Source organism: Atractosteus spatula, chromosome 6, assembly GCF_055471065.1.
Source record: "Atractosteus spatula isolate fAtrSpa1 chromosome 6, fAtrSpa1.hap1, whole genome shotgun sequence".
In the NCBI taxonomy this organism is placed as follows: Eukaryota; Metazoa; Chordata; class Actinopteri; order Semionotiformes; family Lepisosteidae; genus Atractosteus; species Atractosteus spatula.
Window position 1 is genome coordinate 7,389,598 of NC_142711.1, and position 25,301 is coordinate 7,414,898.

Consider the following 25,301-nt stretch of genomic DNA (forward strand, 5'->3'; position numbering starts at 1 on the left):
CAGTAAAAGGGTGATATTTAAGAACGTGCTTATTGGTAATATCTTGGTTCTGACATGTTGTCAAAAAAAGCAAGGGGCAAAGAGCCCTGAGGTTCTGTAGAACTTCACCTGACTTGTCTTGACGTCACAGTGACCCAGTGAGACGGAAGAGAAGAGTCAAAATCCTAGCAGCTCTGTCTCAGGAGCCAGTGGGGTTCTCCGAGCTTGTTTAGCGGCCTCTGTTTCAGCGGCTCGTGAGAGTCGGCATCACTGCCACAGATTAGGTGTGGTTAAGTTGGACACCTTACGTATTTCCATATGAAGACATTTTACGCAAACCAAGGTATTGTTTTCTTCAGAAGGAGGCTCAAGGCGAAAATTTAAGAGATGTTTAGGTTGAGGGGTTTTATGCAAACTGTCAGATGATTTAAAGAAGTCTCAGTGCAGTGAAAGTAGTGTGGGTCTTGATCCAGTGTCGCTTTGCTGCTGAGAGGTTTCTGAATGTAGATGGTCACCACCTGTTGCAATGTCTTACAGAATTCCGTATTGGAGAGAATTCTGGAACTTCTAAAGAAAGCAGGATAGAGTACTGTATATGACATGAAGTGTCAGAGAGATCCAAAATGATCAGAAGAGAGTTCATGAAGTCTTGACAATGCTTGATTATTAGACAAGGGAAACTTTCCGGTAGTCCATTGGGAGTTTTCAATGCTTGTGAAGAGTGAACCAATAATTCTTCCTGTTTGGGGGAGGCTGGATAAGGGATCTAAAGTAAAAAAAAGTGTGGGGTGAAGCAGGTCCCTCTCAATTCAGAAAATCAGGTCTGAACAAATCCGAAGTGGTCATCTGAATCCATGCAGAGCAGGAAAACAGAATTGCAACTAGGAAACTGACTACAGGTGCCTTCTCTCATGTTTTGTCTGTGATGGAATTCAGAACCAGTGAATTGTATGCAATAACCAAAGGCGTTTGTAGTTTTTATTGTGAAAAATAAAGTTAATTTGTAAGTTGACCATAGAGAACTATAGCCAAAGAATAAGGACACTAGCTTTTCAAATTAAGAATGTACAGTATAAGCTTGTTTAGTTGATAGTTGACCAAATACTGATCTTGGCTACCTAGAAGAAAGACCTGCAGTGCCTTGTAAAAGTATTTTCAACCCTTCCAATGATATCCTACTTTCTTGAGTTACAAATGAATATATTTCACTGGGATATTTTTAATCAAATCTTAAATGATCAAACTGAACACAACAGCTGGGCAACAAAGAAACTAACGTTGAAAGAGTTATAGAGTTCAATGGCTGAGATTAGAGAAAAAAGACATCTGAGATCCCACATGAAGTTTGCAACAAGTTGTTTAATGGATACTGCAAACATGCGGCAAAAGGTTTTGTGATCAGACAAGACAAAAAATTGGAGATTTTTGTTATAGTTGCAACGCTTTGTATCTGGTGAAAGTCCAACAAAGCCCATCACCAAGCATGGTGGCAGTGACATTGGGGCTGCTTCCCATCAGCGGGAAATTATTTTTTAAGCGTTGTGCAGTTAAATAAACAGCTGCTGTAACTGCTGTTGTACTGATTTAAATATTTCCAAGGTAGATGTGAAAGTTCATATGGAGTATAAGGCACAGACAAATGTTGAATTTTCTGTTTTTGTTTTTCCACGGCACTTCATATAAGTGCTTAATATCTTTGGATTGCTTAGATGAGTTAATTGAGGACGAATCCTTTCTTCCAACAAGCACCTAGAGAAGTACATCCATTTGTACTACAGGACATGTACTGGAGCAACACGAGTGACGCATTTACTCAGAAGGTACAGCAGCCGTTGGTGGTTTCTCACCTCGGGTTTGAACCTGCAACCCTCTGGGTTATGATTGCTGCCCTTTGTACTCAATCGCAGGGTCAACATCTTTCCCACATTGCTTAACCGATGATACATTACCTAACCTTGCTGTCTAATTCATGGGTAGTTGAGGTATTAGGTAAGACAACTTAATGGGGAGGTTCCATGTTTTATAAAGGCACCTTCCACGATGTCTTGATCAGTGCAGATGGAAGGTTTTCAGAAGTTTAATGATTTCTGGACGTCATACCTGCTTTTGGTTTCACAGTGCCATCACACCCTGTTTAGGGTTTGTTAATGCTAACTGAAGCAGAACCAGTTGCACGTTTGCACTGGAAAGCTGGCCAATGGCTTCGCGTAGACCAGGCTGTAACAGGCTGTGCGGCTCGGTAGGCCTCCTCTTTCACAGTTCTGAAACAGTCTCAAACAGGGCTGGGTTCTGACAAACATCTGCGCTCGGGGGTCAGTGTGTGAGAGAGGAGCGAGTGCTGGAATATCATCCCTTACTGTAACTCGGCACTCACTCATTCTTCCCACAGTTAGTCTTGGAAAGGGTCTTTTCCCCTGGAGGGCTTCCAGATTCTCTCTGTCAGGGTTTTTCTCAGAAAATGGGTTGAGATACAGTGGAGTCTTACAGCAGGGTGACATCAGAGAGGCAAACTTTTCAAAAACACAATATGACCCTGAAGCGTATTTTTTTAGCGTACGATCGTCTGATTTGGAATTAGGGTCAGCACCTTCAGCCCAGCACGCAGTCACACTCCGGACCCTCCTCGGTCTGATATTTCTGTAGCAAGGAAATAGAACAATAGAATCCAAAAGGGGCCTGGGACTTGGCAGTCCTTTCAGGCCAGGAGCCCAGTCTCAGAGGAGATGTTTTCTATTGTGGTACTTTCATGTAGGGTGGCAGGTTGGCGCAGTGGTTAACATTGGCCAGCTTTTCATCGCAGTGCTGGGGCCCTGGGTTCAATCCCAGAGGGGCTGTCTGTGTGGAGTTTTTATGTTCTCCCTGTGTTCACATGGGTTTCCTACAGGTGCTCCAGCTTCCTCCCACAGCTCAAAGACATACTGGTAGCTTAGTTGGCTCATGAGCTAATTGGTCCTGGTGTCAATGTGTGCACGTTTGTGTTTGTGTCTGCCCCGTCATGGACTGGCGTAACATCTGGGGTGTAATCTTGCATTGTGCCTGTCGCTAGCTAGGACCGACTCCGGCTCCCCCCCCGGCACTTTGAACTGGAAGAAGTGGTTAGAAAATGGTTGGGTGGAATTCTGCAATCAATACATTTCCTGTAAAGTTTTGCAGGGTCACTCACAGTCTTATTAATTATTATTTTTATTCTGTACACCCATTCCAAGTTTAACCGGTTTCTATTTCAAGGAAAACTTTGTCAGGCAGATGAATGAGATATTTTGACATTTCTATGAGAGACAGACGTTCAATGTTAGTAGTCTAAATACAAGTTAATCGGGATAATTTTAATAGAAAAAAAATATTTTTCTGAAACATGCAATGATTGCCTATGTGTTGTTGATCCTGTAGCTCTCTGAGCTACGATCAGAGATGCTTTCACCTGGAGAAAGGTTTTGTCTTCTTCAGCTCTGTTTCTGTGTCTTTAAAGTCATGAGATACAGATAAGGGACTTGCCCTGTCTTCTCCGGTGTGCAAATTTAACCTTTTGTGAGGATGAAGGACTGTGTCCTCTGTTAAGTAAGGTACTGAAGTATATAGGACACTGACTTGCCTTGTAATACCTTAAATAAATTCAGGTTTGTAAGCATGTGTGTTTTGTAATGTGTAAATACACTCTACATTATTTTCATGTGTGTGGAATTTTTGTCATTTTCAAACGTGTTTTGTTGCCGGTTTTATTAATGAAAACAAATCTTCAAATTTCTGAAAGGACAGCTAATTGTTTAAAATTGTTTCCACTGCCTTCTCCGTATGATATCGGTGCTTTGGAAATGGTTTCTCACCATCACAGAGCGTTTGAGAGACCCTCGACCTGTCAGACAGTCTTCCGTTTCCTCTCTCGAGACGAGTGTCTGTACTGCCTCTCTTCTGGAAGTGACTGGCTGCTCTGGAGAAGAGGCCTCTCGTGCCCTCACCGGGCAGGTTACGTGATCTCGTTTTGCTCAGCCATGTTTTTTGCATTTACTTCAAGGAAAAACACTCGAGGGCAAGGAACATAAAAAACACACACACTGCTAACCTGATAGGAAGAGCAGCTGGAGGACTGGAAGTGCTTCCAAGATTGTTTCACTTCAGACTGTGAGTGCGTAGTCCACGACTCACTCGACAAGGGCCGCAGAGCATCGAACAGGAGCCCTGAGCGACAGGACTGCATGCAGTTTGACACGGGGCACCCTGGAGTTTGAGTTAGGGGTGCAACGGCACTTTCCTTTCAGTGAAGGAAATACAATCATCAGAATTATTTGAACTTGCTTTATGTTTGATGTTTTTGTATCACTCATAGATATCTGTATTTTTGTTCCATGATCAGATAAGCAAGAAGATGCCAGTTTTGCTATTTCTCATTTATTTGACTTGGACTCGAAACAGCTCACATTTGCACACATTTATGTTTCTGGGTGTTTTACAGGAGCAGTTCCCCACAATATGTTGGGTGACTGAGTTTTTAAGAGTTAATTAATAGTTTAGAGGAAAAGATGCCCAAAAAACACACACACACTTGTCTTTTCATACTGAGAAATTCTTTTTCTTCTGTGCCGTGGTTTTTTAAACTGCCAAGCAGGCTGCACTAGGAAAGGGTCACTTTTTGCAGCCTCACAAGCCAGATTAAAGCACTGTGCAACCCTGTAAAACAGCAATATAATTCTTAACCACGAGGAGTTCAGAGTCCATTACTCTGGTTGTGGTTGACAAAGAAACGTTTAAGACAAATGCAGCAAATCAGTTTACTTAGTAGAGTAGTAACTATACATATTTACCCAGAATTTCTCATTGATTCTGAATAGGCCTTTCTTTGTGCTTACACTTGTATTGGCAGCTGACAAACTACTGCAATGGGGCAGTGTTTAAGGCTGTGCTGAATAAAGGAACTGCAGGGTTACCAGACTCCCATTAGTTGTAAAATCAAGTCTAGAAAATCGTTATGACAGTCGCAGGACACCTGGGAATTTTTTCTCCTGCACACATTTCATTTGCCAACAGGGGAGTTGGTGTGTTCCCTGTTGTCCCAGTCTGTCGCTTTTAGAAGTACATGAGGGCAGTGGCCATCCTGGTGGGAGTATCCCTGCAGCGGGAAGAAGGCATTTTCTGGATTCTTCTGCTTCTGGTTCCACTTCAGGTGGCTCCTGAGAGCGTTTATCGCCTTAATAACATAAGGATGGTTCCAACTGAGAGGGGGCCCATACGGCCCATCAAGCCCATGTGATAGTAAGGCGTGTAACTAATCCAAGGATCCGATCCAGCTCTTTCTTGAAAGAAGTCAGGGTATCGGCTTGAGCAACGTGGCTGGGTAACTAGATCCAAACTCCCACAACCTTTTGCATGAAGTTGCAGGTCTCAAAAGCAGTTCAACATAGTTTCCATCTGTGTCCTCTGCTTCATGTTTTTACTCTTTTCTACTGAAGGGTCCCAGTGGTTTGACTTTGTCAATGCCTTTGAGGATTTGGAATACTTGGACCGGGTCCTCTAGTAGTCTTTTGGCCTGTCAGGACAGGGTATTACTACAGCATATGCCTGCTAATGTATGTAGTGGCTCTGCTCTGCTTCCAGAGCAATATATTTTTGTAACATGCTCGCCAAATTTGTCCAGAATATTGAAAATGAGGTCTTACTAGTACATTATACAATTTTGAAATATCTTTACTTTTAATTATATATATACTAATGTTTTAAGTAGGTAGCTGTGTCAGCTTGCGTAGGCTGCAAAGGAACAAGTAAAGATTTATTTACTTGACACCCGAAGAAGGCTTCCCAGCCGAAACATTGTGTTTCTTTTCTCCTCTTTTCAGCATGGAATACTCTAATGTTTGCCTTTTTATTGCTTCCCACATTGTCCAAAAGATCTAAACTATGTGTCAACATAAGCATTTGAAGTCTTTTTCAGAAGTAGCCTGTTCTCGCTCAATGTTTCCCATTTTGTGTCACTAGTTTGTTTTTGCCACTTGCATGTAATGTGCTTGTCTGCATTACTTATCCGCCTGGTGTTTCCCCCCCAGTCTTTGAATTCCATCTAAATCTTTTCAAATTTCATGACAGTGTTTGCTGGTTCCGTTTATTTGGCTCATCGGAAACCCCGTACGTTTGGCACGGAGATGTTTTCTGTTTTTCATTTTTGGCCTTTGTTGGATTTTGGCAGCGAGACATTTTATTTGATTTTCCATGGTGGGGAGGGGGGGGGGGGAATAGTGCTAAGAGTCCCAGGCTTGTTGCATTTTCCCAGTGGCGGGCCCCTGTGGTAAGAGGAGTCCTAAAGAGGAGAGATGGATGGAAGTCATCAGCATCTCGGGGCACGTAATGGACACTGGTGTTGAGACGCAGTGCCGGGACAAAGAAGGAGCTGTCCTGGCTGGTGATTGTCTGCTGCTGCTGAGCCCTCCCTCCATTCCCCCCCGACTGAAAAACCCTCGGCATCTCGCTTTTCAAAAGAACTGTCCAGGTGACTGATCAAGTCGGTATTTGTCTTACCGGCTTCTGGACAGGCAAGAGCTTTCTGGCTGCGTTAACAACTCTCGTGCTGCGCTTTTCTTCCTCCTGTCTCTCAGAAACGCCCGGCTGAAGCTGAGCTGCGCCACAGCTCCGCAGCAGAAAGAAAGAGGGAAGTGAGACAGGCTGGAAAGTGTAACTTGGTAACGTAATTGCGATTTGCTTTCTGAGGTCATATCTTTACCTCACTTGTAAGGAATTATTTCATTATAGCGGAGTGCTTGCGTGGGTACCAGATTCAGCGTTGAGGACTGTCACGGTCTTCCGTGGGCACTGCAGTGGGCAGAATGAGCAGTGCTCTTTCAGCATTACCCACTGCATCAGGAGAATCGGGGAAGTTATAATACTGTTTCCACTTGTTGCTGTCAGCATGAGTATCTGCTAATGGCACATGCATTGAATATTCCACTGGCATTTGTACATGCTGTCATTTTATTCTAGCCTGGGGGTTGAAAGATAAGACTAGAAGTGAATGGATTCAGACTTGCAAGGGCAGAGATTTATTCTCCTTAATTGTTCTGTACTGTAACATACATCACCCCAGATATATCCCACAGTGCACTGTAGTCCCTGTATTTTGTTGAACCTAAACCCGGAAAAAACAAAGAAACAATGAGCATTGCTCTGTGTGTCACCTTACTTGTGCTACCTGTTGTGAGGGTAAGCTTAGTATGCACTAGATCTGAAATTTCAGAATGCGACTCCGTTAAGTCTAGACATTTGTATTTGCGAAAACTGAAAAACCTGCTTTCTTTATGATTGATGCACAAAAATGAGAGTGCTGCATTTTCCAGAACAGTCCTAATTAAACAGTTTTTTTTTTTAAATGAGTAAGAAAAAAAATGAAAAGGAAATTTCACCAAAGAACTGTGCCACTGTAAAGCTCAAAATCACTTTTATCTAATGGGATAAAAAGATGTTAAAAGCAGCCTAACTGGTATTGTTGACCAGGATTAGACAAGGTCTAATTTTGGGGTGCTCTCTGCCACGTTTCAGAAGTGGTACAACTTTCAGAGACCACATTGCCAGAAATGCTTTTAGTGTAGCACATCTCGATATTTAAGATGTTAGAGTACTTACAGCTCTGCACAAATGATTCTGTTCTGTTACATTGTGGACACAAGAACTTAAGAGTTACAGAGCATGAAGAGGCCATTTGTCTCCCTCTCCATGTGGTAGTTGGTAGGTTATTGAATAATAATTGAATGACAGATAATCTCATTTGATGTTGGAGCCACTGAATCCAACAGCATTTCAGCCTATGGGCTGTTTTAATTGTTGTCCGAGCATCACTGTGAAAAGCATCTGAGACACGACAGTGGCACGCTGGTGGAATCCGTCACCGTTATTAGTTCTTCCTAATCTTAGAATACTTGCCCATTCATCCATTTTTAGTCCGTTTGTCCTGGTGTGAGATATGGTGACTCCATGTGAAGGAGGGAGGACCAGGCGTCTTTTAGCAACTTCCAACTCTTCCCGAGGAATTACCAAGCATTCCCAGGCTAGCTGACAGATCGAGTCCCTCAAGCATTTCCTGGTCTAATTAGCTTATTACGGATTGTTGGTTTGTGTCAGTGGTGTGTTTTGATTGACTTGTTCAAATTACATTATGTGGTAGCTTGCTGTTTCATCTCTGTTTAATGTTGACTGAAACATGATGATATTGCATGAACTAGAAATAAACATTCCCAGACAGCTCGGCACTAATGATGATTCAAGGATACCATTGGTAATATTAAAGCTCTTTAATGTTGTGATTAATTAATCTTCTGGACCATCAAAGTGATTTTTGGTTTATGAAATTAAATGACTAATTTGCGATGATTTACCCATACAAAATGACTAATTACTGGATTCAGTGGTGCCTTTGCTGTGCTATACTGTAAACTGTAAAGTATTTCAGTTTGTTAGCTGGTTTAATTATCTCCACATGCTAGATTGAAGTGACACAATAACATTTGACAGAATGACATAGCTTTGCCATTGCAATAAAATGTAATATCTGTACCCTCGGGTCTGTTTCTTACAAGGAAACAGTAAAATGTTAGTAAAGGATGCGGGTTAAAAAAAACCCAGCTTTCCTTTGTGTGTGAGATCGTGTAATCAAAGCTTTCCCTCTTGCACACACACATACACACACGGACGCACGATACGAGAATGCAGTGATTTTAAGACTGGTGGGCCGGTCCTCCCACCCAGCCTCTAGGTGTTCCCCGTCTGGATTGTATTCCCTGTAATTCGGACCAGACGTGGATCGGTTGTGAATTTGGATTGTTTATTGGGTTTAATCTGCCGCAGTGTGTCGGCAGTCATTTTCCCACGTTCCACAGAGGGCCTCCTCCGAGCACCGGGGACGGCCGCGTTCCCTGCACCTGTAACCAGAGTGTGTGGTGCCGATTAGCGCTCAGCTATCCTGGCCGGATCCAGTGTTGCGTTTGGCATTTCCTTTGAGATCCGGGTTCCGCTTGACAGGCGATGGCGGACCCACCCTTGGACGACCTGAGCTGCACTCTGCTGCTCCCAGCCCACATGGGGAAAATAAACACTAACTTGCAGCAAAAATGCGGCCTTTTTTTTTTTACTGGTGCGACGGATGCACGCTTTTTAAAGAGCAAGAGTCCCATTCGTCTGGGGCCCGTCATAAAACCGGGATTTGAATTTCGTACTGTGCTGACTTCAGAGATGTAGCTTACTTTTTCCAGCCACTTCTGCATGCATTTTAAAGCTGGTGCAAGGTGTGCTAAATGCTGTTTCTAACGGAAGCAGTGGTCTCTTTTTCTAAATGCGTGGACGTACAGTACCACTTGTCCATCAAATACCATGGAACTCGAAGGGCTAGCTTGCTTCTGAAGGCAATACCAGCAGTTACTGAATCTGAGGGTTCACATATTCATACAAGGGTATTAGTTATGTGTTGGATCATTTAGTTAAATAATCCAAGAACTGTATATCTTTGTTATCTTCATCTTTTATTAAGACCTTCATGAAGGCAAATGAGATATTTGAGAATATGGTCCTACCTAAGGTGTTCAGAAACCTTTTTTCTGCACTGTATATTGACGACTCTGAAGGCTTCAGGTGGTGTGGGAGGGAACTGTAAGTCCAGTAAGATCTTGAACAGAAATTGTCATCTTTGGTGAAAAATACTGATATAATCCTAATATAATATCAGTTATATAAGATATTATATAATGATATATAATAATACTATTGTATTATTGTGATCATGAATGTGGCATTTAATGGCTGGGTGGCAAAGGAAGTGTCTAAAGCACCGCTAGGGCGGTATGGTGGCTCTGTGGCTAAGGCCCTGTGTCCGTGGCTGGAAGGTTGCCGGTTCGTATCCCGAACAGAGGAATTGCCAGCAGAGGACTCCTACTCCGTTGGGCCCCTGAGCAAGGCCCTGAACCCCAACTGCTCCAGGGGCACTGTATAAATGGCTGACCCTGCGCTCTGACCCCAAGCTTCTCTCCCTGTCTGTGTGTCTCACAGAGAGCAAGCTGGGGTATGCGAAAACACAAATTCCTAATGCAAGAAAATGTATATGGCCAATAAAGTGATCTTATCTCTAAAAATAGCAATTGGAATTGTCCGATGAAATGAAAATTGAGGTTTACGTTTGGAAGCTCATATTGAAATGATGTGTGTGTGTGTGTAGTGGGGGGGTCATTTTTTAAACAACTCCAATGCTGTCCATTCCAAACTCCAGAGGATTGTTCACTAATGGAAACCAAAGGGTCTGGTGGACCGTTATAAACTACCCTCTCAGACAGGGGGCGCCAGAAGATAATTTACAAAATACTCACTCCAGGGGTGTGAATAAATAATGACCCTCATTTTTCCTGAACTTAAATTGTTTAGATATATAAAATTGTTTGCTGTGTGCAATGCTATTAAGTTTACAATATGATGCCTTTTTTCAGCAAAAGGGTGACATTATCTAGTCTTTCTGTCAGATTGTTTTTTGTTCCTCTTTTATTAGAGTTATGAATACATTTTGACAGACTGGGTATATAAAGGAAAACAAACATCAAAAGACCCATTAACCAATATTTATTGGTCAGCTTTTACATTTTCTTGGCCTCCCTTTTATCTTGTCAATAGTATGAATTGCTGTTTTTGTATTATGTTAATTTTTTTTAAATATGAATTATGCAGTGAATGAGAAAAGCTTTTGTTGTGGATCTTTATATGATTTGTGTTTTGATTCATGCTTTGTTTGTTTGGTGACCCCATTTGCTTTCTGCAACACCTGCACCACAATAGGAAAACAGCCCCTATAACATTTTTTTTAAGTTAGATAATAGGAAACACACTTCTGTTTCAGCAGAGATTCAAACTTTTGTGTGGCACATAAGACCAGAAAGGTGTCCAACAAGAGGGGGCCATTTGTCCCATATGGCTTGGTGTCCCAGTAGCTAATTGATTCAATGGTCTCATCTAGCTATGTCTTGAAAAAAGCCAGAATATCATCTTCAACAATATGCCTGGGTAGCTTGTTCCATACTCCCACAGCACTTAGCGCAAAGAAGTGACTCCTGTCCTGACTGAAGGGTCTTATCCAGTTTTGTCTTGAAAGAAGCCTGGGTATCGACTTCAACAACATGGCACAGAAATCACATTCCCGATCTCAGTTGGAAATGCAGATCCCCTTAAAAAGTTATTAACACAGTGTGGGCAACCTTGCAGTTGTTTCTTATATTTTGTGCCTAACGTTTGCAGAACTTTTATTTCAGATGTATGAGAAAATCTCACGGTTCAGTTTTCTTATTTAGTATCCTGCGACTTATTTTATGAGAGGCAACTGCAATGAAAACACTTGGATTTAGCACTGATTGTCATAGTAACATTATATTGCAGCTTGCAGGTTTGTAAGCCAGCTATTTTTCTTGGAGTGGGATTCAGAACCTTTCCATATTTGTTTGTGGTTTGGGAAATCTGTTCTTTGCAAACTGTATGAGCTTGTGATGTAAACATTCAGTCTGTCAGATGAGACCTTTATCTGCTGTATTTAAGAATGTGTGTCAGGAAAGAAAAACCTTCCATTTACTTTCAAACCAGTCCTACGTAAAACAAATCGTGGGTCATAGGCCACTGTGATTCTCCTTTTTGTTAGTCTCAGAGCACTAGCAGCCCTCTAAATCTAAAAAATTAATGAGGCTGAAACAGCTCTGCCTTGTTGAGACAAAAAAAAATTGGAAATATTAAAAATCAAATACTATACGCACCTTATTTTTTTGTTTTTTCATCCAGAGCTGATGGAGAGCCACAATTTCGCAGCAGACAGCAGTTGGTAAAGAGATGGCCTTGAATAAGGCAGTTACTGGACCCTCTTTTTCTGTTTTCAGTAGCCTCAGCATTATGCTTCAGTCTTTTCCTGAAGCCTGTGGCTTGTTTGTTGTCAAGTTTTGATAGAGCCCTGCTGTAGCTTTAGAGACCAGTTGGCATTTGGGAGAGCAGTGAGTGTGTAAAACACATGTTTTGAGCGTTGCACATTAAAATGACTTTTTGGTTTGGTTTTTGATAGAATGGCTCGTTTTGTTTCTGAGATTTGCTCTACCCTGCGGCTTTCCCTACAAACGTCCAGTTCCCGAACTATGACGTTTCTCATCCTGAAGTGCTTCTTTGTTCTTCCTCCCATATTGCATTGATATAACGACAGTGGTACACTGAGAGCTAATTTTCTCAGCTCTCTTGCTTTCCTGAGCACAGCTTGTGGAATTGCCAACAGAAAGACCTGCTTTCAGTTTTGTTTGTAGGATTTTTGAGTCTTCATTGAAAAAGAATGGCCTTTTAATTTATAGCCTTTGAAGGACAGGGAAGTGTATTTTAAACCAAGAACAGGAGGAACTTCTTTACCCAAGGGTGGGGGGAATGTGGAACCAATCACGCTGCCATATTGTCCAAGCAGATACCATGACGTCTTTCACAAAACGGCTGGATGAGACCTTGAGCTGAATTTACTACTAACTACCAAACGAGCAAGATGGGATGATGGGTCTCCTGTCGTTCATAACCTTTCTTAAGTTCTTATGTATTTATTATTTCCTGTCTGGTGTCTGGTTTGTTTAAGGCAATAAAAATGCCACGTTTTGATAACTTAATCCTTTTATAAATCAAAACCCTGTTTTCCCTTTTGACTTGTTTCCAACCTAGGTACCATTACCCAGTGCCTAAGATATTTTATGTCCAGCTGATGGTGGGGAACAGTGAGTTTGTAGGAGAAGGCCGGACCCGACAAGCAGCCAGACACAATGCTGCAATGAAAGCCCTTCAGGTCCTCCGTAATGAGCCTATTCCTGAAAAACCTCCACAGGTAACCAAGTCTTCCCTTTCCTCTCCCTCCAGAAACAGGCCAGTCAGAACCTTTCCCTTTCTCCTTTCTCTCGGAGCGCCCAAATCTCAAATCTCAGACTGTGGCTGAACTGCACCCTTTTATTGTTAATGTGCTTGTTACTTCAGCAATCCAGTGTTGAGCAGGCAGACATTTCATGATTAAAAAATACTACCTGATCATGTGAATCACATCCACTGTAGATCTGAGCTATTCCATGTTAAGGATGATTATTTTAATCTTATCTCTGCCGGAAATCAAATTACAGTATATGCAACTTGCTTGGCGTCAACAATTGTTATTTAAGACATTTTGGCAGCTCACTAGTTCTGTCTAGCACTCCTGTCTCCATAATGTGTTCTTTGTAAATTATTGCTGCAGCGTATTGCTTTACAAATTGAGGGACACATACTGTATGCTGTAAATACCTGGGGGCGTAAGTCTCATTCAGATTGATATCCATCTTTATTGCTGGAGGGGTTGGTTATTTTTTTTACCCACTCAGTGAGCTGTTGTATATGCTTTTCTTGAAGATTCTTCGGCTTTCATGCCAAATCATAATGAAGCAAACTGGAGGCAAAAGTGGATTACTGAAGATTTTAACCAAAATTGTAGTTTATACCTTACTAATGGTTTACAAAGAGAACAATAGAGAATAAGTGAAAATGTTTAATAGGAACTGTAAATCCATTTATTTATTTGATCTTGCAACAATGCTGAAATGCTCAAAGTGAATTTTCTGTTACTAGTTTTGCCATGTAAATTGGGAGTTTTTGCAAGTGTTACACCCCATCACCAACCTCTTTAAAATCTACACATTTCACGTTGGTGCAAAAGCACAATTAGGGTGAAAGCATTTCTTGAAAAGGAGTGCATTGATACAGGACACCACCTGACTCATCTATCCACATGTTAAAAGTGTTCCTTTGCTAATCAGAACCTGACTTTCACCTGGTTGTGCAAGTGAAAAAATTAAGCCATGAGGCTCACATTTCGGGTGTGAACTATAACATTGCAGTTGGTAGATGGCAGTTGAATCAGGCTGTTACTGGGACGTGTAGGGAAATGAAGAAAATGGGTGGCGTAAATATTCATAGTTCCTCATTAGAAAACTTTTTTTTTATCCAAATCACAAAATGCAGTGGTTTGAATAGAAAGTGATAACATTTCAGGTCCTGTAGAGTGAAGCACGTTTCACAGCGTTTAAGTTTTTTTTTTTAAATCCTGACTTTTAATCCTGGTTTTCTTTCAGCTCTCTTCTTGTCACTGTGGGATACAGTCATCTCATAATATACTGTTTTCTCTGTTCAGCTGCTATTGCAGTTCTTCTATTGAGAACTCAGAGTACAAAGCAACTAGGGATCAAGGGATTGGATGGCTTTTTCCTTTCAGGACACAGCAGGACATTTTTTATTGGGTTTGAGACATTGTTGATGCCTCCGCTGTGCCGATTAGTAGAGAACTCCCGACTAGAACAATAAAAAAAGGAATTAATCCTGAGTTTCTAAAGATATAAGATTGATTTGGAGTTTTCTCCCCTTTTGGCAATGAACCATTCATTAGAAGTGCTGTTCAGGGTCCATGTCCACTTGTTGATATGGCCTTTGTTCACAGACTTGAAAGGTTACAATCTTTGGATCTTATTGCCCTGACAGAAAGAGTTATCCCCGTCTGGGACATGTTACACATTGAGATTTCATCCATCGGCCTCTGCCACTGTTTGGGAAAGCAGCCTTATTTACTGGGGTATCACAGCTGCTCTGTGGTGTGTTGATACTTCTTGATAATCCTTCACCTCAGAGCCTAGAGTTGCCTCAAAGTAAGGAAGAAAAAATCAAACACAATATAATAGATTTTTTACAGCCTGGCTTGTGTTTACTGTTTGCTTTGAGTTACTGTTTGTTTTTATAGATCAGATATGCAATTCCAAAGACATTACAGGACAGTACGGAAACACCACTTTCAGTTTTGGCAACAGCCTTAAGAGTTTAAAAATAATGCAAAATAGTTATTACTTTTATTACTGTCTTTCGTTTTTAAGAAGCTTTCCTTTTGAGAAGGAACACTGTACCTGCATAAAATTGTATTTATCGCGTTTTCATCTGAGAATTAGCAAGGCATGGAAAAGATAAATATGCTCTTGCCACAGAGAGAACTAATCTCCCCACTCAGACAAAACTGAGTCTACAGATCCAGATTATCTCAGCAAATGATCTTATTAAAATATATACATCACCATGCTTTGACAGCTTCTTTAACGTTTGATTGACTCTGGGGCCCACTGAGGAGATAACTATCTGCTTTTTAATGAAGGTTTAAGCGTTATGTTTCACTGTTGCCGTGGTAATGGCTGGTTTTATTGCTGCTGTTACAGAAGACGAATATTAGCAGGGAGTCGTCTGTTCCTTTACGATAAAAAAAAAAGAAGTAACTGGCAAAAATTGCAGTGTTTGCAATAATAATGAAAATATTTAGTGTGCGATGCCCTTAAATACGTCTGATTCTAAAGAGGGCATAAAATTATTGCTTGAATTTCCATATTCCACATATTTCAAGGGAAACTCGGTGGCACATACAAGGCTGAGATCTCGGTCTGTTACCTCCAAGGATACGGTGCTGTGTCTGGACTGTGTCACAAATAGAATTAGACTCTCTGACAGGACAAGTACTGACCACATCACAAATCTATGCAGTCCAGCACGGCTGTAAATGTGTAAAATGTTTTAAATTACCTGCATTATTTATCACCACTCATGCTTAAGTAAAGCACAACAAAGTTATCTTTTTGCAAAGTGCAGGAGACCTATCTGTCTGCAAGTGCTTGAGAACAATGGGGCTATGCAAGGCTCTTGTCACTAGAAGTCTTGTTTGTCAAGAAATAAATTAAATCTTGCTTAGCTTGCAAGCCTTTTGATCAATTTTCACACAAGCAGAATCTTATTATCTCTTTTCTTATCCGGTGTGTGGAGGCAATGACTTGCCATCGGAGATATGCAGGTGTGCTGTGGAGTTCTGGAATAAGCCAGAGAGAAAACTAAGTAAATTATAAAAGATTTAATTGTGAAAAATGACAATTTGAACCCACAACCATCTACTTATGAGTCCAGAACCCCGCCCAAATAGACCTTCTGTGTTACTAGGCAACATGGCACTAAGTGGAGGGTTGAACCTGTATAGAAGCTGTAAAGGCCATTCAGTGAAAAAACGAATATGAATGGAATGTGGCACTGTTAAAATGTACTAATGTACAACATTTCTTGCGCATTCCTTGCAATTTGTGGGAGCCCTCAATGGCCACTACTTCATTGTTTTACTAAAATAAGGAAATAAGCAAGTAACAGGCCGAACTCTTTCAGAATATAGTTCATTTTTGCTTTATATACAGTATGTGAACTGATATCGAAATTAGTTCATGATTTTGAAAGGCGGCAACAATGAAACGTAGGCCGTGATATCAATTTTGACGCTTTCTTTTTTAAACTAAATATATTTTTTTAATTTAGGCCTACTTAATGGCTCAACAGGTTCATTGTGTCTAATAATTTCTGAAAACTAGGGCAATCTAAGAAGATTTTAGAAACTGGCTTCCAACTAACTTCTAGTTTTGCTTCTTGAAAGAACTGAACTGTCTTGTCACAAATGCCGTGTACGAATACGAATATCGAGACCCAGGAATGACCCAGCAATGACCGTTGTATGCACAGCTTCAGAGACACCTTTTAATCTAGCAAGTATGTCTTTGGAAGATGGGAGGAAATCGAGAGCAGTTGTCAACAACCCAAATAAATCTGGGTTCCACTCAGAGGGTAGAGCTCCTGAATAAAAACAATACGAACAAACACACACTTATCCTTGTAAACAGTTTATATGGTTGTATTGAAATGGATATATACAATGTTTGCTCATATTTAGCACTGTCAAATGAAATGTGAAGGGAAGACTTGGTGAATGATGTTGAGAATGCATGAGTAATGTGCCCACAGTGCTTCTATACAGCACTGTGACCATGAGTCCTTACTCTTCACGGGTCTTTTCAATTCTCTTTAGTCTCATAAGCAACGTTGCACATTTTCCTTTCTTGCAAACGATTGTTAATTGTAGACTGAACTGAGTGTTCAAAACATTAGGGATGCCTTTCTAGTATTGTGTTGCACCCCCTTTTGAACAGTCTCGGTTCGCTGGGGCATGAGGTCAGCAAGGTGTCAAAAGCGTTCCACAGGTGTGCTCGCCCATGCTGACTCCAGCGCTTCCCACAGTTGTGTTGGGTTGGCTGGTACTGGATCTCTACTCCGAATGGCTCGTTCCACCTCTGCCCACTGATGTTCAAGTAGATTGAGATCTGGTGATGGGGCAGAAAAACTGCAAAAAGCTGAATGTTTGCAGTTTCTTGTTTTTTGCTGAAAGAGGTTGAACTCTGTAAGGCTGTCAGATGCCATACCCCATTCGTGTGAAGGTGTGATGAGTTGTACATTCTTTTATGGGTCTTTCGGCAAAAGTGTTGTACTGGACTATCGGGTGGCTAACTGTAGACCGTCTGTTGATCTGCACGGTTTGTGTCGGCCTTCTTTCACCTCTTTCATGGATGAGCCATTTTCCACCACTGGGTTGCTGTTGGCTGGATGTCTTCTGGGTGGTGGACCATTCCAGATGCACACGGGACACTGTTGAACATGAAAAACATAGCAACACTCAAACCATTGCGCACCTACCATCATACCCAAGGACACAAAAATATATATTTTTTTACTATTCTCCCTCACATACCTAATCCATGTCTCAGTTGTCTTAAGCCTTAAAAATCCTTCTTTAATCTGTCTCCTCCCCTTCAACCACACTGATTGAAGTGGATTTAACAGGTGAAATGAATTAGGGATCATAGCTTTCACCTGGATTCACACGGTCGGTCTATTTCAAGGAAAGAGCAGGCGTCCCTAATGTTTTGTGCACTCAGTGTATATTAATATTTTCAGCATTTTTTCATTTTTTGTTGAACTTTTTATTGATTATATTTCAGGTTTTATAAACACATGGTACAGAAACTGTATAGATTTATTTTACTCAAACACTTTAAGACACAAATCCGTCTTAATTACCTTATGCCAATAGTCAGCAGAATAAATATGCTTACCTTACAGTGAGGATGTGAGCGAGAGAAGGTGTGTGGTGAAAGGTGGCCTGTGTGTTGCTTCTCATCTTGGCACTCAGCTGGGTACATTTGTTGTCCTGCTGCTGACCATGCATGTGAAAATGAGAAAAAGCTGTGTACTAAATGAAAAAAGTGGTATATATTGCATTCAAAAATGTCCAAAATAAGAGTGTGTGAATCAAGAACTACCTGTACACAAACAGTCTTTTGTTTAAATGTTTCTTAGAGGTGGTGTTGGGTTTAGTGTGTCAAACAAGATTTTTACTAAAGCAAGTGGGCCTTAGTTTGGAAAAGACTGGGAAACATTGGGCTAATCAATGCATTTGTGACAATGACATGCAATGAGCTTTTTTCTTGATAATTTAATATTTAAATCCCATGGCAAGAGGTATTCAAATAGCAGTGACATTTACTTTAATTGAATTGTAAACAAATATTGTTTGCGAAAGACTGGGATAGTAAGGTTGAAGTTCAGAACATGTTGTTTAAGGTGTATCGAGCTGGAGAGTACAGTATACATAGTTCCTTTCCCCCTTCCGGCAAGTTTGTCTAGGTTTTATTATCACTAGTTCTTCGATAAATGTTGTAGAGTCCAGAGGAGAAGGACGAGGCCGAGCAGACCAGCGATGCCAGCAAGTCTGAAATCAGCCTGGTGTACGAGATTGCGCTGAAGAGGAACCTGCTCGTCAGTTTTGAGGTGAGCACTATCTTTGGGAACAGAAGAAATGACGCCAGGCTAGCTTTCAAGTAAATCATGTGGTCCAAACACATTTAATGTGTAAAGCAAGGAACGTTCCCTTTCCCAGAGAAGGAAAAAGCAATTGATTCCGAAGATGCAATTGGATAGAATCAGATATTATTGACATAACAGTTTGTTCTCCATGATTTGGAACGGTGCGGTGGCTCTGTGGTTAAGGATCTGCGCCTGTGGCTGGGAGGTTGCCGGTTCAAATCCCGCAGCCAGCAGAGGAATCCTTCTCCGTTGGGCCCCTGAGCAAGGCCCTTAACCCCAACTGCTCCAGGGGTGCTGTACAATGGCTGACCCTGCGCTCTGACCCCAAGCTTCTCTCCCTGTCTGTGTGTCTCATGGAGAGCAAGCTGGGGTATGCGAAAAGACAAATTTTATTTGGTCTCATCTCTTACAAGAGTTACAGATCTTGTTACAGATTTTGCGATGTAACGTCTGTAACAAGAGTTACAGATGGAGATACATCTAGCAGCGCTTCCAGAAGAATTCTTTGCATGTTTTTGTACAGCTTATTTCCCCTCTAAAATCCCCCTTTTGCCAGAGGAAGTGAAACCCAATCGTGTCCTGCCTGCTGTGTGTCTCCTGTGCTTTACTCACACTGCATGCTGGAAGATGTGAGCTTAACAGGATTGGAAAGGAGGATAGGTGCATTGATGAAGGTTATGCGATTCTTTCTCATTTGTTTATTTTTATGTTTGCTAGCCTAGGTGTTAAAAACGAAGGAAGGCTCTGCCTAGCTTGCCTGTGGCTTGTCTTGTTGCAAGCCTGTGTTAAAACACAGTACTGTCAAAAATTCTCAAATAAAATGGAAAGAAGAGTTTAAGAAGGGTTACAAACATCAGGAGGTCATTCAACCCATAAAGCCCAATTGCTTGTCATTAGCTGAGAGATTTTAGGATTTTTGCCAAGCTGTTTCGTGGAAGATCTTGTTCTATGTTCCCACAACCCTTTGTGTAAAAAAGTGCCTCCTGTTTAGGAAAGTGTGTAGAAGATTACAAAATCATACATCAGTCCTACTGTATCTTTGAATCCCCTCTGTTTTTAGAATTGGTTGATATGTATATATAATACATCTAGAAGTATAGCTGTTAGCATCACCTTTGCCTTGCTTTATGAGTTGAAATCATTTTTTACTTTTGTGCTCCTGACTATCTAAATAGTGCTGCGATCAATCACATAGTTTCAGGTTTTTGTCTGTGTGCTTGGAATCAAGATGAATTTTTGTCAAATTCCTCTTCTCAATCAAGCATCTGCAACTCTTGTGTAACATCCTTTTTCATTAACCTCTCCTAACTGCGTTAGACCTGTGTTCCACAGTCCAAGAGAAAGTCATGTTTGCACACAACGTGTGCGCAGACCAGATGAAAAAACACCTCTTTATTTGAGGTGCAAAGAATATTGACAAGGACAGGAAATTTCCCAAGGTTCTCAGTGTGCTGTGCTCCAACAGTTACAGTGTGCTTAGTTTTGGTGGCTTAGTTGAGCTGATCACCACCTCTTGAAACGTGCCCCTATTTTTTCATACAGATATGGTAACTCTGAATGCCTTAAGATTGATGGGTAACCTGGCACCCATAGCTGTCTTGAAAGTTCAGACTCGCGGTTCAATTCTGTGTCCGTGAAGCCAGTGACAACCAATTATTGCTTCACTCAAGTTTCACTTTTAAAGAAGTTACACGTTTCCGGAGCTAAAGCTGTGTCATGATGGAACCAAAACTTTGCACGGGAGATGTGAAATAAGCTATTCATGTGCAGACCTGTCTTTGCCTACATTTTCATGACCTTTGGACGTTGTTTTGGAAAGTGTCTCATCTTACATATGAGACCATGGGATGTTAGTGGGATATATCTGTATGTTTTGATGTGCCATATGTGCTGAATTTGAGCATTAGAGAGGATACAAATGAGAAGAGCTCAGCCAGTCCATCTTGTGTGGCTAGCACTTCAGAGGGGCTTAAACAGCTGTTCTTTTGAAGGATTCCCTGGAATCAGCTTCAACATCAAGGCTGACCAGACTCCCACCACTTTTTGCGCGTTTCCTGATTTTAGTCCTAAATGAATTCCATGGTAGCATCCTTGATTTTATCATTAATTATTATTAGTCAATTGCTTATGTTCTAGTGCACTTCTCTCTTGGGAAGTATATAACTGACCATTTCCCAGACTGTCAAATCATTCTGTGGGTCTGCGGTTAATTTACAGTTTGCTCAAAAAAAAAAAGTCTCTCTGGCTTTATAGCTGTCTTACTTAGTTACCCTTTTATCATTGTGTTTTTATCTTTACTTCTGTATCAATTACCAACATTTTCTTCTGCCTTTGTAAATAACTTTTGCATTCATTAGCCCTTACATCTGTAAAAGTGATTAGCTTTTTGAGCACAATTCATCAGCATCTTGTGTCAGTGTCTAATTAATCCATTGTAAAGCTATTGCTTGTAATGTAAATGTGAATGCTTTAATTGGTACACATTCACTTGTTTTTTCATTATAGCTTTATTTCAAAAGAAATCAAATTCAGTTCTTTGCTTTATTAATGTAGATGTTTTTGTTCTCTAAGAAGCTTGAACCAATCTTTATTGTACTGTACCTTTTATCATACTATATGAAATAGGAAATAGGTTTTTGTAAAAGATCATTTTATTAAAGATCAAATCTTCTGGCAAAATTAAAAACTGAAGTTTTAGGTTCTCTCATGGAGAGTGAGCAGACATAAATTGTCTGTAAAGGTTTTAATTTCATCACGAAATATATAGAGAAGTATTTTTCAAGTTATTATCCAAGAACCCCCATGTGATGTGCTCAGAAACTTTCCTTGAGGGCAAGTGCATTGACGAAATACACAAAAGATCTATTCTTCAGGGCTTCAACCCTCTGCAGCTAGATATCTAAAGAGCTCACTAAGCCAAGCCTGTTTAAAGCCTGGAGTCTCGCAGGCTTATTGCTGTGCCATTATTTTTTCTTACGTAAATGTTTTTTTTCTAAGTGTAAAGATTACTTAATGACTCTGGATTGCGCTAATTGTGCTTTGTGCTACTTGAGCTACAGGATCAGCTACATCAGACAGAATCACAGACACTGAAGTGGCTGGAGCCAGAGGAATACATCAAAAATAGAGCAAGTGTAAGACATCTTGCACTTTATAGGTAAAAGGCATTTTACTTGTCGTGTGTGGGCACTCTGGGTTTGGATTTAAATCCCTTCCAGAAAGTAGAAAGCGAAAGCTGTTTCATTTTCATAGGGTTACTGTGTTGGAGAGGCAAGGCATAGATCTCTGGGAAAAGTCTTTACATTGTTTCCCAGATCCAGGATAGTGTGGAAAAAGAACAACAGGGAGTTCACTACATAACTTATAATGTTTTCACATAGCAGGGTGCTTCTGGAAAATCATTTTATTTGTTTATGCTAACGATATTATTCTGCAAATGTTTCTTTGTGAGGCCACAAGATCTTCTTGATCCTCGAAGGTGAGGATCCCCTTGAGCTACATCTTTCACCCAAAATGATGACAGAGGGAATGCTCCTGTTGAGTACAAACTGCTGTGGAGTAAATCAGTACTATCACAAGGCTGGCTGAACTCTTGTTGTTTTTCATCTTGAGCGTGCTTCATAAGAAGGATGTTCTTTTCCAACTTAAGTCATGAACATATTCATTTAACAAGGCTTTTAAAAATCAATGGCATGATGTAAGAGGAACTTATAAAAATATGATAAGAATAGGTTAGGAATTGGGTTGTTTTGCTGGAATTTAAAGACACAAACCAGGGAAAGAAGATTAAAAATTTGCTGCACTTTATCTTGTGTCAGGCAGTTCGGCCCAACTCATTCTTTGTAGTCACAATTTTGTTGTCACTAACACAATTAATTGCATGTAAGTGTAAAAAAAACATTATTTTTAAACTAATGATGTTGAGCTCTGATGTTCTCTGTCATGTATTATTCTAAACAACAGAAAAGAAAAAAGAATCGAAATGCTGACTCACTATAAACTAAAACGAACATCAACACGGAGCTCAAATACATAGTCTTTATCGTTTCAAAATAGGCAAAATAGGAATAGACCATTACTTGTTCCTTTGCAGCCTATGCATGCTGACGCAGCTCCCTACTTGAACATTTCAGCACTTAATTATTGTTAAAATGGTCATTGTTGTCTAGAAAAGAAGAGCTCCTCACCTACATTTACTTCAGCAGTTGTATAAGCTTCTGTGATACTGTAGCATTATAACAGGCAGTATTATTTCTCACACTATTTTGGTGCTTCACCTCAGAAGATGAAGCTTGGACAATTCTCTCATTATGCAGAGGATCTCAAACCTTGAAGCTAGTGAACCTTGAAGTGAAAAGTATATAAATTCTCCTACATCCTTTCCGGTGGCCAACCTAGGATAAGTGTTTCTCAATGCTTGTGTTTGATTAACTAATGACCTTTTACAATCAGTGAGCCTCTTTTATTAAAGAATCACCGTTTCCTGATGTACTGTATAACACTAGATCTAACCTCCTCGAGGGCAATCCACCTACACTGTTTTTGTTTTAGATTTTTTGATAGATGTGTAAGGCCAAGGAAACTGATAAGGAAGAGGAAAACTAAATGTTTCTTTTTAAATTCTCTTTTCAAATTTGCAGTAGTGTATGGAAAAAAAATGAAACACCATGCATGACTTCACTAAGAACCTTTATGCTTGATGAAATAAGTTTTTTGTGAGTGGAGTTTTTATGACCTATTGGATACATGTATTGAACTATGTAGTGTATATCTTTTGCAGAGTTTTTGGCATGTAACCAACACACCTTACCTACTTAACAGGATCCCATCTACTTATTTATTAAATTATACTTGGGCATAACTAAGAGACTCTTCTGTTCTTCTGAAATTCTGAGAAACTGCAGATTTGTTCTCCTGTCCACACAGTTTTTGCATTAACTAATGAGGCAGTAACAGAGGTTACAGAAGCTCAAGTATGACTGTTCTCCTGTGAGACACTAGTGCTCGTCTGTCTCCTCAGTCTCAGCAGGTGAATGTTTGTTTCATAGAGACCAACCCACCATATACACTCCTCCACCCCCAAACCCTGGACTCGTTTTTCACTAATGCACCTCAGTCTTAGTCCTGACGGATCTGGGTTTAAAGACCATGTCTCTTTTAATTAACTATTGGCTTTGTATTCATTGTACAGACATTAGGTGCTGCCCCCTGTTCTTCCCTGACCATCTTCCTGCAGGAAGGGAGGCAGCTGACCTCGCTGACTCCACTGTTCCCTTGCAGGTCATCAAGGAAAGTGGTCCTCCGCACATGAAGAGCTTCCTCACACGGGTGACGGTAGGCGAGTTCACAGCGGAGGGAGAGGGGAACAGCAAGAAACTCTCCAAAAAACGGGCGGCCCTCTCCGTTTTACAAGAGCTGAAGAAACTGCCTTTCCTTCCTGTGGTTGAAAAACCGAAACTTCATTATAAGAAACGTCCCAAAACCATACTCAAGGTAAGGGGGTGGAGAGGCAGGCTGAACAGGCAGATTGTGGGCACAGCTGGGGATAAGGAGGCCACTTGAGGCTTTCAGTTTTGATGCCAGCAGCTATATCGCCCTGCAACTCACAGCTAAAAACCTACTGGAGCTCAGCAGGGTTGAGCCTGGTCAGTACCTGGACGGGAGACCTCCTGGGAAAAACTAAGGCTGCTGTTACAAGGGGTGTTTGGGGGGCCAGTAGGGGGCACTCACCCTGCGGTCTGTGTGGGTCCTAAAGACCCAGTATAGTAACGGGGACACTATGTGGTGATTAAAAATCCCAGGGTGATTCTCGAAAAGAGTAGGACTTTTACCCTGGCGTCATGGCCAAATTTCCCATTGGCCTTTATCAATCATGGCCTCCCAATAATCCCCATCTATGAACTGGCCTCATCACTATGTTCTCCTCCCCACTGAGAGCTGGTGTGTGGTGAGTGTACTGGTGCACTATGGCTGCCATTGCATCATCCAGGTGGGGCTGCACACTGGTGCTGGTGGAGGGGAGATAAATGGTGTGTAGCACCATTCTTATTAAAACAGATAGCACCTGTGCTCATGTGTTCTCCCTGTGCTGTCAGGCTGGGCCAGAATATGGGCAGGGAATGAATCCCATCAGCCGCTTGGCACAGATCCAGCAGGCCAAGAAGGAGAAGGAGCCGGAGTACGTGCTGCTGTCTGAGAGAGGAGTGCCTCGACGCAGGGAGTTCACCATGCAGGTAATCGATCAGTTCACAAGCAGACACATCCAGGCTGGCCTCCAGCTACAGATAACACTACAGGGCATTGCATCCCCAGATAGCTGTTCGGTCGCTTTTACTACGCCTATCTGCTTGCAAAACAAATTATGAAAACATCTGTGAAAAAAGGTAACGTTCCTACCATGCTTTCAGCAAAAAAGTTTCTTTTTTTTGCTGTATCAAGAAATATGTGCAAACCAGCAGTCTGTTTGACCGTCTTCCCAGTGAACGCTACATTCCAAACCCTTTTAGACTTCTTTTTTAAAGTTTCGCGCCATTTTTTGTGTCCCGCAGAACAGATTTTGCTCATTTGTTCAGCTGACTCTTTCATCC

The 25,301-nt window shown here is 41.1% G+C and overlaps 1 protein-coding gene across 5 annotated transcripts in view; it reads left to right on the plus strand.

Moving 5' to 3' along the window:
* Window positions 1–25,301, plus strand: part of stau2 (staufen double-stranded RNA binding protein 2) — a 117,852-nt gene that overhangs the window by 20,490 nt on the left and 72,061 nt on the right. For all 5 annotated transcript variants that reach the window (XM_088919249.1, XM_088919248.1, XM_088919252.1 and 2 more), the window contains exons 6-9: window positions 12,658–12,817; window positions 18,571–18,678; window positions 23,995–24,207; window positions 24,810–24,947. In XM_088919249.1, coding sequence (XP_088775375.1) covers window positions 12,658–12,817; window positions 18,571–18,678; window positions 23,995–24,207; window positions 24,810–24,947 — 619 coding nt within the window. The remainder of the gene's footprint in view (window positions 1–12,657; window positions 12,818–18,570; window positions 18,679–23,994; window positions 24,208–24,809; window positions 24,948–25,301) is intronic.